This window comes from Colobus angolensis, unplaced genomic scaffold (assembly GCF_000951035.1).
Source record: "Colobus angolensis palliatus isolate OR3802 unplaced genomic scaffold, Cang.pa_1.0 Scaffold32, whole genome shotgun sequence".
NCBI lineage: Eukaryota > Metazoa > Chordata > Mammalia > Primates > Cercopithecidae > Colobus > Colobus angolensis.
In genome coordinates this window covers 2,186,003-2,202,638 of record NW_012116488.1, presented here as the reverse complement: position 1 = coordinate 2,202,638, position 16,636 = coordinate 2,186,003, and the positions used below count along the sequence as shown (strand labels likewise).

General features: G+C 46.1%; 1 protein-coding gene across 1 annotated transcript in view; it reads left to right on the top strand.

Annotated features, from left to right (window-relative positions):
• The window catches only part of MARK3 (MAP/microtubule affinity-regulating kinase 3), a 138,121-nt gene extending 128,205 nt beyond the window's left edge, over positions 1-9,916 (top strand). Inside the window, 3 exon segments of the mRNA XM_011951424.1 lie at positions 4,566-4,592; positions 6,227-6,271; positions 8,968-9,916. Of these exon segments, the coding sequence (XP_011806814.1) occupies positions 4,566-4,592; positions 6,227-6,271; positions 8,968-9,313 (418 nt within the window). The 3' untranslated portion in view covers positions 9,314-9,916.
• Positions 9,917-16,636: the final 6,720 nt, after the last annotated feature.

The following is a 16,636-nucleotide window of genomic DNA, read 5'->3' as shown; positions in this document are numbered from 1 at the left end:
AAGATTAGCATTGATTGGCTGGGCTGGGCACAGTGGCTCATGCCCGTAATCCCAGCAGTTTGGGAGGCCGAGGCAGGTGGATCCCCTGAGGTTGGAAGTTTGAGACCATCCTAGCCAACATGGAGAAACCCAGTCTCTACTAAAAATACAAAATAAGTATGTATATGGGTATGGTGGCACATGCCTATAATCCCAGGGAGACTGAGGCAGGAGAATCGCTTGAACCTGGGAGGCAGAGGTTGGGGTGAGCCAAGATCACGCCATAGCACTCCAGCCCAGGCAACAACAGTGAAACTCTTTGTCTCCAAAAAAAAAAAAAAAAAAAAACTAGCATTGATTTTATTACATGTATATAATGGAAAAAAGGAAACAAGATTATCATTGATAAAAGTATCAGCTACCTCTTTTTTTTTTTTTTTTCCACGGAGTCTCACTTTATCGCCCAGGCTGGAGTGCAGTGGCGTGATCTCAGCTCACTGCAACTTCTGCTTTCCAGGTTCAAGTGATTCTTGTGCCTCAGCCTACCAAGCCGAGTGGCTGGGACTACAGGTGCCCACCATCACGCCCAACTAATTTTTGTATTTTTAGAGACCCGGTTTTATCATGTTGGCCAGGCTGGTCTTGAACTGCTGACCTCAGAGATCCATCGTGCCCAGTCAAAGCTACCATTATTTGAATGCTTATTATATGCAAAGGTAGATGTCTGTATACATAGATACAGTCATATTCATTTTATACATATGTATGTACATTATATATATGCATATTTTATGTATGAGTATCATACATACACACATTTATATATGTGAAATGAGTATATTTATTATACACATGTACAAGTGTGCGCACACACACACACTCATTTAATTTAATCTCCATAGTCCACCGCATTTTATAAAAGAAACTGAAGGTGAAGTTCGGAGAGATTAAGGCACATACTTTTTAAAGTATCAGGGCCTGGTGCAGTGGCTCACGCCTGTAATTCCAGCACTTTGGCAGGCCAAGGCAGGTAGATCACTCAAGGTCAGGAGTTCAAGACCAGCCTGGCCAACATGGTGAAACCCCCTTTCTACTAAAAATACAAAAATTAGCCTGATGTTGTGGCGCACACTTGTAATTCCAGCTATTTGGGAGGGTGAGGCAAGAGGATGGCTTGAACCCAGGAGGCATAGGTTGCAGAGAGCCAAGATCACACCATTGTGCTCCAGCCTGGGCGACAGAGTGACACTCCATCTCAAAAAAAAAAAAAAGAAGAAAGTATCAGGCTGAGCCAGGTCTTATCTGACCAGACTCTGCCCTTTTATCCACTGCACTGTGCTCCTTAGAAAAAACAGTTGCAGGCGTGACAGTTGCATTACACTTATTTCATATATTTGAATTAAAATTGGAGACTCAGGCTTGTTGTTTAAAAAAATTCTAGTGTTCATCTGATTTACAATTTCCAGGCTATTTCTGCCCCCAAATTTTTGCTGAAAGATAATCTTTTATCCTATCTGGTTAAAGTTTATTAACTGAGGTCTGTTGTCTCCCGTAGTGCTATACTTAATCAGCTGTTGACAGTTTGTTCTTAAAAACAATCAAAATCCTTGCTAGAGTGGTTGAAAGTTCTTACCCTCCTTTAGCAATGATTGCTAGGATTAAAATTGCATTGCCTGAAAGACTGAGGTGTTTGCACTTAGATGCTGCAAGGGAGACCTGGTGTGCCAGGTCTGGAGAGGGCTGGAGTCAGGAAGCCTGCACTCTGCTTGGAGAGTACATGGCTTTGGAGAGCTGTGGGCCGTTTGTAGTCAGGAGCAAAATTCTCTCCCCTTGGGATCAGGCTTGGCCTTGCTCAGAGACTTCAGAGTCACCCATACCCTGCAGGCAGAACAGCCAGGCAGACACAAGTGCCTCTGCCCTCAGGTTGATCCATGTTGCCATGGGCAGTGTGAAGACCTCCTCCTGCAGCTTCCTCCTTCCTCTTTATACCTCAGGGGATTGTAGGAGGAAAGGTTAAGAAAAGCGCTCATATTGACCAGTAACCCTGATTTTTCCTAGTGGAAGATTAGGAAATGGCCAGGCACCATGGCTCATGCCTATAATCCCAGCACTTTGAGAGGCTGAGCCAGGTGGATCACTTGAGCCCAGGAGTTCAAGACCAGCCTAGGCAACATAATGAGACCCCATCTCTATTTTTTTTTTTTCTTTTTTTTTGAGATGGAGTCTCGCTCTGTTGCCCAGGCTGGAGTGCAGTGGCAAGATCTCGGCTCACTGCAGTGTCCGCCTCCTGGGTTAAGGTGATTATCCTGCCTCAGCCTCCCAAGTAGCTGGGACTACAGGTGCATGCCACTACGCCCAGCTAATTTCTGTATTTTTAGTATAGACAGGGTTTCACCATGTTGGCCAGGCTGGTCACAAACTCCTGACCTCGAGTGATCTGCCTGCCTCGGCCTCCCAAAGTGCTGGAATTACCTGCACGAGTCACCACACCCGGCCTTTTATTTTTTTAATAAAAAGGAAAAAAAATTGGGAAATGGGCCAGGCACGGTGCATAGCTCATGCCTGTAATCCTAGCACTTTGGGGGAAAGTGAGGCAGGAGGATCATTTGAGGCCAGGAGTTCAAGACTGACCTGGGCAACATAATGAGATCCCCATCTCTACAAAAACATTTTTTAATTAGCCAGGAGTGGTGGCGCATGCCTGTAGTCCCAGCTACTTGAGAGGCTGAGGCAGGAGGATTGCTCGAACCCAGGAGTTTGAGGTTACAGTGAGCTATGATCACACCATTGTGCTCCAGCCTGGGTGACTGAGCAAGACCTTGTCTCTAAATAAGTAAATAAATATTTTAAAATAAAAGAAAATTAGGAAATAAAAAATATATCTTAAAGACCTTTTAATCGTTTTCAACTAAAATATTTTGGATAATACTGCCTCATATTTAGGCAGTATATATTAAAGATTTTCACATGCATGATTGTACTGTTGATGACCCTGCTGTATACCACTTATGAAGTGGTTGGCAGTTATTTATAGTAGGTAGACTTTTTTTTTTTTTTGAGACGGACTCTCCCTTTGTCGCCCAGGCTGGAGTGCAGTGGCACGATCTCGGCTCACTGCAACCTCTGCCTCCCGGATTCACGCCATTCTCCTGCCTCAGCCTCCTGAGTAGCTGGGACTATAGGCGCCCGCCACCACGCCCAGCTAATTTTTTTTATATGTTTAATAGAGACAGGATTTCACCCGGTTAGCCAGGATGGTCTCGATCTCCTGACCTCGTGATCCACCCACCTCGGCCTCCCAAAGTGCTGGGATTACAGGCCTGAGCCAGCGCGCCCGGCCAGACTTTTTTTTTAATTGGTAAATTAATACCTGAAGCAATGCCAAAGTTATCCCAACCAAGGATTTCATTAATTCAGTCAGCAGATATAGATGAGTGCCTGCTGTGTCCAGTTACAGAACTGGGTTTTACAAATAGAAATTAGCAAACTCAGCCTATTTTTACCCAGGGAAGCTGATCGCATTGATCATAAAAACGTCATTCGTAGTTTGAAAAATATTTTGTCAGATTATTTTCAGCACATCCTGAACATCTCCTTAAATTTTTTTAATGACCAGAGCTACCCCTTTAAAATAGAATTCTTCCTGTTTATTACATAAAAGTAAAATTCATACTGTTTTTTACCACTTAGTTTTTATTCATTTTGAGATCTAAGACTGAAAAGTCTACTTTAGTTTAAATTCCAATCACCTATTTTTTTCTTAAAACGTGATTTATGTCATACCACTGTAGCAAATAATGTGTTAATGTTTGTTTCATCTTCCTGAAAGAAGTAATGATTTTTTCTTAGTGGTTAAATATTTTATAATGAAGTTTTTAATGTTTATGTATAAGAAGGCAAGATTTTTTGTTCATAAGGTATTCTGAAGAAAATTGAAAAATGTTTTATTACTAGTATATTGCAAATTACTTGTCACTTCTTTAACATAAGACATAAATTTTATCTTAGAAAGTGTATCTGGCCAGTGCAGTGGCTCACGCCTGTAATCCCAGCACTCTGGGAGGCTGAGGTGGGCGGATCACTTGAGGCCAGGAGTTCGAGACCAGACTGACCAACATGGCAAAACCCTGTCTCTACTGAAAATATAGAAATTAACTGGGCGTGTTGGCATGCGCTTGTGATTCCAGCTACTCAGGAGACTGAGGCACAATAATTGCTTGAACCCAGGAGGCATAGGTTGCATTGAGCCGAGATTGCACCACTGCACTGTGACAGAGCGAGACTCTATCTTTAAAAAAAAAAAAAAAACAGTGTATCCATCTGAAGAGCTTTTAATTACAGCTAATGTCAATCTTTACTGCTAAACCTTTTCTTACTTTTTTTGATATATTAAAAGATCACATACTCATTTAATTACTTGTAATAATTTTACTTTTTCAACAAATGTCAGCATTTCTTTGTTGATTGGCCAGAGAAGGAACCCTGCTTTGTTTTTTTCTTTCTCTCTGTAATTGATTAGATTTTCTGTTTAATTTGTGCGAGTTATTTTTGTTAATTTTTTTTTTTTTTTACTTAATTTCTTTTAGAAACATGTCATTCAGGTTTATCAAAAGGTAGGATTTATATATACACATTTATTTTTCAATCCTCACTCCCAAATGGCTCCTGCAATTAACATTAGGTTTGGCTTTCTGGCCCTGTTTTTTCCTTATAAACTAAACTTTCTGCTGAGAACTAAATACTTAATTCCTTGAAAGGAAACTGAAAAGAAATATATTAACTCTGTCAGGCATTTTAAAGGGCACCCATGCAACAAAAGGCTGATGCATGCTCTGTGTATTTTCTTTCTTTGGTAGAATTATTTAGCATACAAATAATTCTGTCTTCATACTAATAACACTTAGCATGCTCCTGTTTGAAGAATGAGATGCTCAGTAATGTTAATGTACAATTAATGATTATCCACAGGCATGCAAAAGGTAAGTGGTAATTGTGTTATTTTTATTTCACTGAGGATTGAATTAGCAAAAGGCTTTAAAGTGACAGGAAAATTAGCTAATACAGAAAACAATCGTAAAATTCAAACCTGCAGCCTCATTTGATTTGGCTTTTTCAGAAATTAAAAAGTGAACAGCTGCGTAGCAGAAATGTTTTAATTTTTCAGAGTTGAAAGCCACTTTCCAGCAACCACTGACGAAAGAGTATCTCCTTATTTTTACTTAAAGCACTGCAGTAAGTGGTGTTCTGATTTTATTAATATTTTTTAGGCCAGGCGTGGTGGCTTATGCCTGTACTCCCAGCACTTTGGGAGGCATAGGCAGGCAGATCACTTGAGCCCAGGAGTTCGAGGCCATCCTAGACAATATGGCAAAACCCTGCCTCTACAAATAATACAAAAATTAGCTGGACGTGGTGGCACACGTCTGTGGTCCCAGCTACTCAAGAGGCTGAGGCAGGAGGATCACCTGAGCCCTGGGAGGTCAAGGTTGCAGTGAGCCATGATCATGCCACTGTGCTCCAGCCTAGGGGAGTGAGACCCTGCCTTAAAAAAAAAAAAAATTTTTTTTTTGATGGTAATAATCAAGAGACCAAAAATGTTGCTTTCTTAATGCACACATGAGGCAGGAAATCTTTCATGAAGGGCTACGCTGTACCTGTGCCTCTCAAGTCACCAGAAGGCCAAGCTGCGGGTCAAAACTGGGGGAAAAGCACTTTCTTCCTGTTGGTGGTTCCATTCTATTATTTTTTTTTTAATTGAACTTCCCACTTGTCTGATTTTTCCTTGGACAGAACAGGTAATAACTGAGTGTAGAATCCAGCTGATAGCCTCATTGGCTTTTAATTGGAAACCCATTATACTATGGGGAACAGTTAGAAAGTGAGAATAACCCCATTCTGAGGCCGAGCATTCTCAGGGTGAAGAGCCAGCAGGAGTGCCTGCTGTGCGTGTGTGGTGTGCAGTGTGTGCAGCAGTGTGTCCTGTGTGTAGCAGTATGGCGTGCGATGTGTGTGATGTATGCAGTGTGCAGCCTGGAACTGGCCCCTGTGCACACCCCTGCAGCCTTGTGGAAGAAGGTAGCGCTGGCTCAGTCAAATGAGAGGAAGAGTTTTCATAAGCCCTGCTGGTGACTAAAACGTGTTTTGGCTTTGTTTATTTTATGGTGTTGGTATGGGTGGTCATGTACTGGCATGTAAGATTTCTTTTCTCTTTCCCTCTTCTCTCTGCTTCTACATTCTGTTCATTGAGACTTCCAACTGAATATGAGAGGAACGGGAGATATGAGGGCTCAAGGTGAGGGAAATAATTTTTACTTAAAATTTTTTCCAGATGTTTACTTCATTTCTGTGGCAGAGGCAACACTATCTTCTGAATGTTCCCTACTGTATTCCTGCTGTCTCGGTAGGAGTTAGAGGTTCGCATCAGGTAGAGAGGGTGGCCACAGGGGGGCGCCAGCCTGCCATGAGCACCGTCCAGATCCAGCTTGGCCTCTGCTCTATATCTGTGTTTGTGTTAAAAGCGTGGCAATGCCTTCAGCCTTCCTGCCTGGGCGTTAACAGCCTTTGGAGGTCTGAGTTTGGGTAGCAGTGCTCAGAGAAATAAGCCCTCAGGTCATCACTGACTCCTCACATAGTTCTCTTCACAAGGAATAAAAGCAAAGTACTTAATAGAATGTCCATATTTCAAACTAGTTATGTTTTCTTCTAAGAATGGTGATTATATAATTGAGTGTTTTGCTTTTCTTTTTTTTCTTTTTTTTTTTTTTTTTTTTCTAAGACAGGGTCTCGTTTTGTCACCCAGGCTGGAGTGTAGTGGCACAATCACAGCTTGGGTTCCCGGGCTTATGCAGTCCTCCCACCTCAGCCTCCTGAGTATCTGGAACCACAGGCACTGCCACCATGCTGGCTAATTTTTGTATTTTTTTGTAGAGAGGGGGTCTCGCCACGTTGGCCAGGCTGGTCTCAAACTCCTAGGCTCAGGTGAACCTCCCACCTTGACCTTCCAAAGTGCTGGGATGACAGACATGAGCTGCTGCGCCTGGCCTTGCTTTTCCATTTTGTGTAGTTATCATTGCATGGATTTGTCGGGGGGCAGTCACCAGGTAATCTTAGGACTCTGTGTCCCTAGTTCTAGATCTCTTCCACTTGTGCCCTTTTTTATGCCAGTCACCAGCAGGCTATTTCAGGTCCTCATTCACCATTTGTCCTTTAGGTCTTTTTAAAAGCCCACTTCTGGTCATATGACCTTTCTGAATTAAAACTTTCAGTGACCTCCACTATTTCACCCGGCCACGTCCCTGCGAGGCCCTGAGTGGCGTGGTCCAGGCTGACCCATCAAGGCGGAGCACTGGGGTGAGTGCCAGGCAGCATTCCCCCTCCAGGCCTGCCCATCCCAGCCAGGAGCAGGCTCTAGATCCTGGTTTGTTTCCCCACCCATAATAGGAAAGTGAGATAGTAGGGCCTACATGGACATCAAGTAAGTTGGGGCCTGACCACTGCAAGTACTCATTAAGTGCCACCAGCTGTTGTGGGGGTGATGACACTGTGCCTCCAGTTCCACTCAGTCTGTGTATTTTATTATGCCACAGACACATCCTGTACTTTCCTACCTCCCCTTTGGCTGTGATCCCCTGTACTCAAAGCAAAAACTCTTTTTCCTGTCTTCATTGCATTTTGTTGAAATCCCATGGCTCTTCATAGCTCTCCTCAGATGCAGGCCCACTCCCCCCCGTGCCATTTCCTCCTTGTGTCATCCTGCCTGTCACACTCTCCTGCTAGGTGGGCTCCACCTCTTCTGCGGCCCTCTAGGGGATGGCCAACCTTTCCTGCGCTGCCACTGTTGCCTCACCTTACAGTCGTCCTGGCTCCAGATTAGTTTGAGAGCTTTTGCTTATCTTTGTAACCCATTTAGTATCTAATGTGGCATTTTATACATAGGAAGCTTCTCATCAGTATTGGTGGATGTGAACCAAATTGAACACTAGCAGGTTGGTGACACGGAGAGCTCTGTGCATATGTAAAAACTGTAGCCCCTCACCTCTGATTAGTTGGCCATAGAATGGAGTATGCTTGAGGTACATAGACTGTTCTACTCCCAGGAATGCTAGTCAGTCACTGTCTTAACTGAGGCCACCAGATACACACATGAGAATGTAAATAACGGCTTGTGGCAATAATGACTAAATGCCAAAGAATGGCCGGTAAACTGTGGTGTTCCCTAGAGACCCAGGCCTGGGCTCTCCTCATGCTGCGTCTTGGGCATCCAGACCAAGGCTTACATTCTGAATCCACAGGGTCTCCACATGGGTGGTGTCAGTCCTCCACAGACAGAGAAGTGTCCCATTGCATTTTTCCATCTATTCCAGTAGTAAGATTGTGTTATCTCAGATTTTTGCTTTAACTGTATAACTGGACATTTAATTAACAAACCAGAGAAGAGGAAAGACAATGAGGTGGGTAGAGCATCATGTTCAGCCTCAGGGCCATTCACAGAGAAAGCGATTTTAGACTGCGGGTGTTGAGTCTCCAGTTACCCTGAGTGCCAGTTACAGTGATTCACATCTGAAAGAACTGTCGCAGGAGAGGGATAGCCCAGGGTGGATGGGTGAGGTGGGCAGGAACTGGCTGCCAACTCCCTCCCTGAGCTGGGCTTGCAGAGCCCTGAGTGGAGGAGTGGGGCACGCTGTCCCCTTTGCCTGATTTCCAAGGATTCTGTTTAACCAATTACTTTCTTCATTTTTAGTAAGCACAGGTGGCTGGTGAAGATTTTACAGCCAGGTAGATGTTTTTGTGTGTGACTTATGACTTTTAGAGGGTGGGGGAAGAAAATAGACGAAAATAGACGTAGTTACAAATGTGAGTCTGTGCAGGAAAATGTGGAGGTCAGTCGTTAGTTGTGTTGTATCGAAGATGTGAATGAGGAACTAGCTGAAGTGTAAGAGGTTGATTTTCCTGTACGATTAAAAATAAACCTGCCTCTGTGCATTTCAGTCGCAATGTATCTGCTGAGCAAAAGGATGAAAACAAAGAAGCAAAGCCTCGATCCCTACGCTTCACCTGGAGCATGAAAACCACTAGTTCGATGGATCCCGGGGACATGATGCGGGAAATCCGCAAAGTGTTGGATGCCAATAACTGCGACTATGAGCAGAGGGAACGCTTCTTGCTCTTCTGTGTCCACGGTGATGGGCACGCAGAGAACCTCGTGCAGTGGGAAATGGAAGTATGCAAGCTGCCAAGACTGTCTCTGAATGGGGTCCGGTTTAAGCGGATATCGGGGACATCCATAGCCTTCAAAAATATTGCTTCCAAAATTGCCAATGAGCTAAAGCTGTAACCCAGTAATTATGATGTAAATTAAGTAGCAATTAAAGTGTTTTCCTGAACACTGATGGAAATGTATAGAATAATATTTAGGCAATAACGTCTGCATCTTCTAAATCATGATATTAAAGTCTGAGGACGAGAGCACGCCTGGGAGCGAAAGCTGGCCTTTTTTCTACGAATGCACTACATTAAAGATGTGCAACCTGTGCGCCCCCTGCCCTACTTCCATTGCCCTGAGAGTCAGCGTGTGGCCCCATCTCCATGTGCCTCCCGCCTGGGTGGGTGTGAGAGTGGACAGTATGTGTGTGAAGTGGTGTGTATGGAAGCATCTCCCTGCACTGCAGCCAGTCATTACTGGTGCCTCTGCGGGAGATCATGTGGTGCTAAAACATTACACTTGCCAGGGAGGAGAATACTGAGTTACTGCCAAGAATTAACCGTAAGACTAGTTCATAGTTAATACAGGTTTACAGTTCATGCCTGTGGTTTTGTGTTTGTTGTTTTGTGTTTTTTTAGTGCAAAAGGTTTAAATTTATAGTTGTGAACATTGCTTGTGTGTGTTTTTCTAAGTAGATTCACAAGATAATTAAAAATTCACTTTTTCTCAGTAAAATCTTGCATTGTCTCCTAATACTGTATTTAACACACCCTCAAGTTGAGCAAAAGGAATGTGTATGAAGGCTTGGGGTCACGTGGACCTTAGCAGGGATCCCAATGTTTTGTGATTACCAGCATATTTTTTCTCCCAAGGCAATAAAGGGAGAAGACGGCCCTCATGGTGACCCAAGAAGGAAGGGAATCCAGAGCAGCTGCAGCTTAACCCTGGGAGTTGTTGCTCAGCCCTATGGAGAAACACCAGGTCTTGACGGTTCTGGGTTGGTTCTCTGTGAAGTATGTAAATTTCCTTTTGCCTTTCTTGTGATTCACTACATGAATCAGCCCTGCAGCTTTTGTCCAACACCTACATGGTTGTGTAGGGGTAATGAGCTCATCACTCATTGTGTTGCTTTATTCTCACAGGGAAGTTGTCACACAGACTGGTGTGCTATTTTGGGTTCTGGGTTTGTTGCTGGTCAGAGTATGAAAGTCTGGAGGCCGGGCACTGTGGCTTACAGCTGTGAGCCCAGCACTTTGGGAGGCTGAGGCCAGAGGATCATTGAGTCCAGTAGTTCAGGACCAGCTTGGGCAACATGGCAAGACCCCATGTCTTCAAAAAATAAAAACATTGGCTGGGCGCAGTGGCTCACGTCTGCAATCCCAGCATTTTGGGACGCTGAGACGAGCAGATCACGAGGGCAGGAGATCGAGACCATCCTGGCTAACACGGTGAAACCCCGTCTCTACTAAAAATCACGGTGAAACCCCATCTCTACTAAAAATGCAAAAAATTAGCCGGGCATGGTGGTGGGCGCCTGTAGTCCCAGCTACTCAGGAGGCTGAGGCAGGAGAATGGCGTGAACTCGGGAGGTGGAGCTTGCAGTGAGCCGAGATGGCGCCACCGCACTCCAGCCTGGGCAACAGAGCGAGACGCTGTCTCAAAATAATAATAATAATATAAATAAATAAATACATCAGCCAAGCGTGGTGGCGCACCTGTGGTCCCAGCTTTTCGAGATGCTGAGGTGGGAGGCTTGAACCCAGGAGGTTGAAGCTGCAGTGAACTGTGATTGTGCACAGCACTCCAGCCTGGGCGACAGAATGAGACCCTGTCTCAAAAAAAAGAAAAAGGAAAGAGAGTCTGGACAGTCAATCAATCAGAAATATTGTTGTCTCTCTCTAGAGTGGGCAAGGCACTGTTCTGATTGTTTGAGATCCTCAGTGAGCAAAACAGACCCCTCTATCTTTGAGCCTGACTTTCTAGGCAGTGGATAAACAAGTAAATTACCTAGTATGGAGCACAGCAGCACGTGCGAGAAAGCACAGAGCAGGCACGGGGTTCATCAGCACTCTGGGTGGGAATAGTTCTGCTTGGGCAGAGGCCTGGGTGAGGGCGTTCCCACAGATTTCTGGGGAAGAGCACTGCTCGGGCCTGAGGCCTGAGTGCACGGCATGCCTGGAGCTGAGTGGAGATGCTTCTCCTGCATGGGAGCAGCTGAGGGGATGACAAGAGCCTTGTGGCCTTGGGCTTTCAGAGGATCACCCCGGCAGCTATGCTGGAACTCACTGAAATGGGACAAGGAGAAGCGGGGAAAGCCGCCTGGAGGCTCTCAGCAGCAATACAGGCAAGAGGTAGTGCAGCCTTGGGTGAGGATGGGCCTTGGCGCAGGTGGTGGTTGGGTTTTGGATATGTTTTGAAATAAGAGGTAATTGCATTTGCCCTGGAGTTGGATATGGGGTGAGTAGAGCCAAGGACAGCTTCATGATTTTTGATCCGAGAAGCAGAAAGGCCAGAATTGCTGTTAGTTGAGATGCGGAATGTGGCTGGAGAGATGTTGGGGGACAGGAGGGGAAGAAGATGAGGAGAGCAAGCTGGGATGTCTTGAGTTTGAAGTCCCTTTAAACACTGAGTGGTGACATCTAGTGGGCAGTGGGAGAGGGGCTGGGAGAGGTCCGGTCTGGGAGACAGAGGAGAAGCCGGGACTGAGTCCGGGACACAGCGCGAGGAGAGGGCCCGGGGAGAAGAGGTGAAGCTGGTAAGGCAGCAGCAAGGAGGGAGGGCCCTCCAGGTGTCAGAGGCAGGTGGACATCATGACCTAAGGCTCACCTTGTGGGAACTTTCCAACTGGACTTTTAGCAAGTAAGTCCCCTTCCCTCTCTGTCCAGTGCCTTTCAGAATGGAGTCCTCTAGCAGAGCTCAGTGTGCCCAGTCACAGACAGTGAGGACTTCCCCAGCCTTTTCTGCCTGGTGCAAGCTGGTTTTTATATCCCATTAAAGCATCACAAAGCCAACCCGGACAAGAGAATTGGGATGTCTCTGCACACATGAGCCTCTTTAAGGAGATCTCCACACAGACTTCTCTCCCCCTTAGCTGTCGTTGTCTGTCACTGTCCCTTCTGAGCAGTAAACCAAGGAGAAGATGTTCTGCCGTAAATTACTTCCTCCTCTGGGTAGATGTTTCTGAGCTGTTCTATGAAATTCATGACTATGAAACTGGCTTCCTACCCCAAGGCCGGGCGTGGTGGCTCACGCCTGTAATCCCAGCACTTTGGGAGGCCGAGGCGGGTGGATCACCTGAGGTCAGGAGTTTGAGACCAGCCTGGCCAACATGTTGAAACCCCGTCTCTACAAAAATATTTTTAAAAATTAGCCAGGCCTGTGGCGCACGCCTGTAATCCCAGCTACTGAGGAGGCAGGGACAGGAGAATTGCTTGAACCCAGGAGGCGAAGGTTGCAGTGAGCCGAGATCGTGCCATTACACTCAAACCTAGGCGACAGAGCGACACTTCATCTCAAAAACAAACAAAAGATTCCTACCCCAGAAACACTCATCACAGCAGGTTCCTGTGCATCGTTTCTGCAGAGGTAGAGCAGAGCCCTGCCAAGCAGAGGCTGGGCCACAGTGGACTTCCTCTTCCTTGTCTTTGTGCCTGGGACTGATTTTGAATTGTTTCCCATTTTTGCATTCTCAAGGACAAATTGAGTACTAGAAGTTAAATTCCCGTAAGAGAAATGAGTTTCCTGAATGCCCCGATGCAGTGACCACTCTATGCTCATATTTTCTTGAGGGGCTCACTTGTTATAAGCTGTGGCTGCATTTCAATGCGTTACTTGGTCGCATAAGGAATGTGTGTCTGAGACTAACATTCGTCCACAGAAAGTTACCCAAGTGGGTTATATGTATAAGGCTATGTTACTATTTGATCTTGGCTTGATTTTAATGTCAACATGGGTAGTATTCCATTTACCAAGGTTAAAATGTGAAAACTCATTCATTACTAAGGTTCCAGGTCCTTTCTGTAGATTCTCCATTCTCAGAATGTGACATTTTTATTATGCATACGATGAATTTTTAAAAGGGATATTCTGCGACCATTGAAAATCATGAGAGACTGCATTTTTTCCTCATCGACTACCCAGAAATCTCTCAGAAGTGAGGTGAGGCACGTAGTGGGGCTATGCTACTGGTTTTATTTACCTGCCAAGCAGAGCATTGTCCTAATCCTGACAATGGGGTTCCTCTTCGGTGAGTGCCCACTTCCCTCTCTTCTAGATCAATCTCATTAGAGGAACCAAAACCATATTCCTACAAGTAAGTGAGGTGCCTGGCTCTCAGGCCACCTTTGCATTTCTGAAAGTGAAGGCCCATGCAGAAAACTGTTGGAAACATGACTGGCTTTTAGGAGGCTGACTGCGATCATTTTCACAGCATATTGCTTCTCCAAAAGCCTAGACAAAAATGATTTTTTTTTTCGAGATGGAGTTTCGCACTTGCCCAGGCTGGAGTGCAGTGGCGCAGTCTTGGCTCACCGTAACCTCCGCCTTCCGGGTTCGGGCGATTCTCCTGCCTCAGCCTCCCAAATAGCTGGGAGTACAGGCATGTGCCGCCATGCCCGGCTAATTTTGTATTTTTAGTAGAGACAGGGTTTCTTCATTGTGGTCAGGCTGGTCTCGAACTCCCGCCCACCTCAGCCTCCCAAAGTGCTGGGATTACAGGCATGAGCCACTGCGCCCATAATGATACTTAGAATAATGATATTTAGGAGAAAAACCTCCATACATGTGCCTGTGAATTAATTACGGTTACTGTGGAAGCCGCGCCAGGCAGCCCCTACCCAGTAAGCAACCTTTGTGCTGACCTTCAGGTCTGCAGAGCAGTTGCCCCTTCCATGGGTGCGGCAACCAAGCAGAGCAGGGGCAGAAGAGGGGTTTTTCCCATGCACTGTCCCTTCCAGTCTGTCTCAGGGGCATCAAAATGAGAAAGAGCTTGTGGAGTCCAAACCTTACCTTTCTGTTGTGGGTTTTTTGTTTTTTCATTGCTAATTTGCTACGCAGCTCAGAGGCCCTTTAGATGGGAGAAATTGTTGCTCCTCAAGGGAGTGAAGTGAAGATGGTGCCTTAGAGGTGTTCTAACAGTGCACAGGGAGTCCTGGGGTGACGCCCCCATGACGAGTGGAAGGAACTCAGTGTCCTTGTCAGTCGAGGAGAAAGAAAACAGTCCAACAGCTATTTTTGTTTGTTTTGTTTGTCTTGGGTTTGTTTTGTTTCGTTTTGTTTTTGAGACGGCGTTTCGTTTTGTCACCTAGACTGAAGTACAGTGGCGCAATCCCAGCTCAGTGCAGCCTCGACCTTCTGGGCTCAAGTGATCCTCCCACCTCAATCTCCTGAGTAGCTGGGACCACAGGTTTGTGCCACTATGCCTAGCTAATTTTATTTTTCATACAGATAGGGTCTTGTTTGTCTTGGGTTTGTTTTGTTTTTGTTTTTGAGACAGGGTTTCACTCCGTCACCCAGACTGAAGTACAGTGACGCAGTCACAGCTCAGTGCAGCCTCAACCTCGTGGGCTCAAGTGATTCTCCTGCCGCAGCCTCCTGAGTAGCTGGGACCACAGGCTTGTGCCCAGCTAATTTTATTTTTCATACAGACAGCTACGCCCAGCTAATTTTATTTTTTGTACAGACAGGGTCTTGCTCTGTTGCCTAGGATGGTTTGAATTCCTGGGATCAAGCAATCCTCCTACCTCAGCCTCCCAAAGTACTGGGATTACAGGTGTGAGCCACCTCCCCCAGCCCCAATAACTGTTTTTGAATGGTTCCTTGGAAAGCTCCATTAAAGGCTGGGGACAGTGGCTCGCGCCTGTAATCCCAGCATTTTGGGAGGCTGAGGTGGGTGGATCACTTGAGGTCAGTAGTTTGAGACCAGCCTGGCCAACATGGCAAAACCCCATCTCTACTAAAAATACAAAAATTAGCTGGGCGTGGTGGCATGCACCTGGAGTCCCAGCTACTCGGGAGGCTAAGGCAGGAGAAGAGCTTGAACCCGGGAGGTGGAGGTTGCAGTGAGCCAAGATGGCACCACTGCACTCAAGCCTAGGTGGCAGAGCCAGACCCTGTCTCAAAAAAAAAAAATCGAACGCCACACACTAACCCTCTTCTCTTCCTCCCTCTCCTGGCTTAGCCAGTACGGTAAAGTCCTTGAACGATGTGCTCCCTGGCCCTCAGGAGAGGACACTGCCTATCAAGTAGAGACTTGGTAAGGAAATTTTTCCCATTTCTAAGATGGAGAGTTCTGGACTCTGGTCTTTCTCCTTTCACCATCTTCCCGTCACACCAGCATCAGCATCGGTTACACAGTTGTGTTGCCCTGTGTGTCTACTCTCCCCACACTTACTAGAATGTGAGCCCCAGCGGGCAGCGATCTTCGTCCTTTTCCTTTTTCTATTCCAAGTACCTAGAATAGTGCTTGGCGAAGGCACTGTTAGTTCAAAATTAGTGTTAAAAAAAAAAAATGATAGGAAGCAAGCAGGAGACACATAGCCAAGTGCAAGACATTTTCAGTGGCTTGTAGTCAAAAGTGTCACTTAGGTCCCCCGAGCTGCCCCTGCCACGGATGGCCCAAGGATGAGATAGGTGTCTGCTCTGGGGTCATGTTTTGGTTTATAGCCTGGCCTGTTTGGTCTCCAGGAGCCCTTTGAGTCTTGCCTGTTTGACAGAGAAGACTGAGGCCCAGAGCATGGAAGGGATGGGACTGGCACCCAGTGAGCTTTTCCCTTCACCAAAATGCTTACACAGGTGATGTCCATCATTCAGCTTGGGTCAGGGACAGACCATGCACATTGTGGTGGTGGGTGCTATGGACATGAAGTAGATGACATTTACCATCGACTGTGGAACTGGGAGTTAAACCCTTTGGCTTACCACCCTAATCTGCATCTGCACTAGAGAGTCACACAGCCCAGGCAGTGTTTGGATTTCAGCCCTGGGAAAGGATAGCAGCCTGCCGCTTGGTGGCAGCATGTGAGCTGGGGTTTAGTGGGGAGGGGGGCAGTCGTGTAGGCATCAGCAGTCCTAGCACCAGGCCGAGGCGAGACCCTCTGAGTGGAGTCCAGGTCATTAAAGGGCCTGAATGGGTCTCTCGCAGAAGAAGGAAAGCTGGTCCTGAGGTTGGAGCCGGGGGAAACTGGGGGCCACTGCAGGCGTTCTTTGTTGCCATCGGCTTTGGTTCAGTAAGCTTTGTTGATTTATTTTGGTTTTTTGTAGTTGTTAGAGTGATGGGGCTGATTGCCTATAAGTTCTGAGGTTCTTATTTGCGTTTCCAGCTCCCTGGGTATTCATTCATACCTGGTTTCTGGCTGTGGTGAAATGTCTTCTGACCAAGTGGGTTGACAAACAGGGGGCTTCACTGGAGCGGTGGCAGGGGGCGCGGTCACTGAACAGAGAAAAAACTCAACTCGG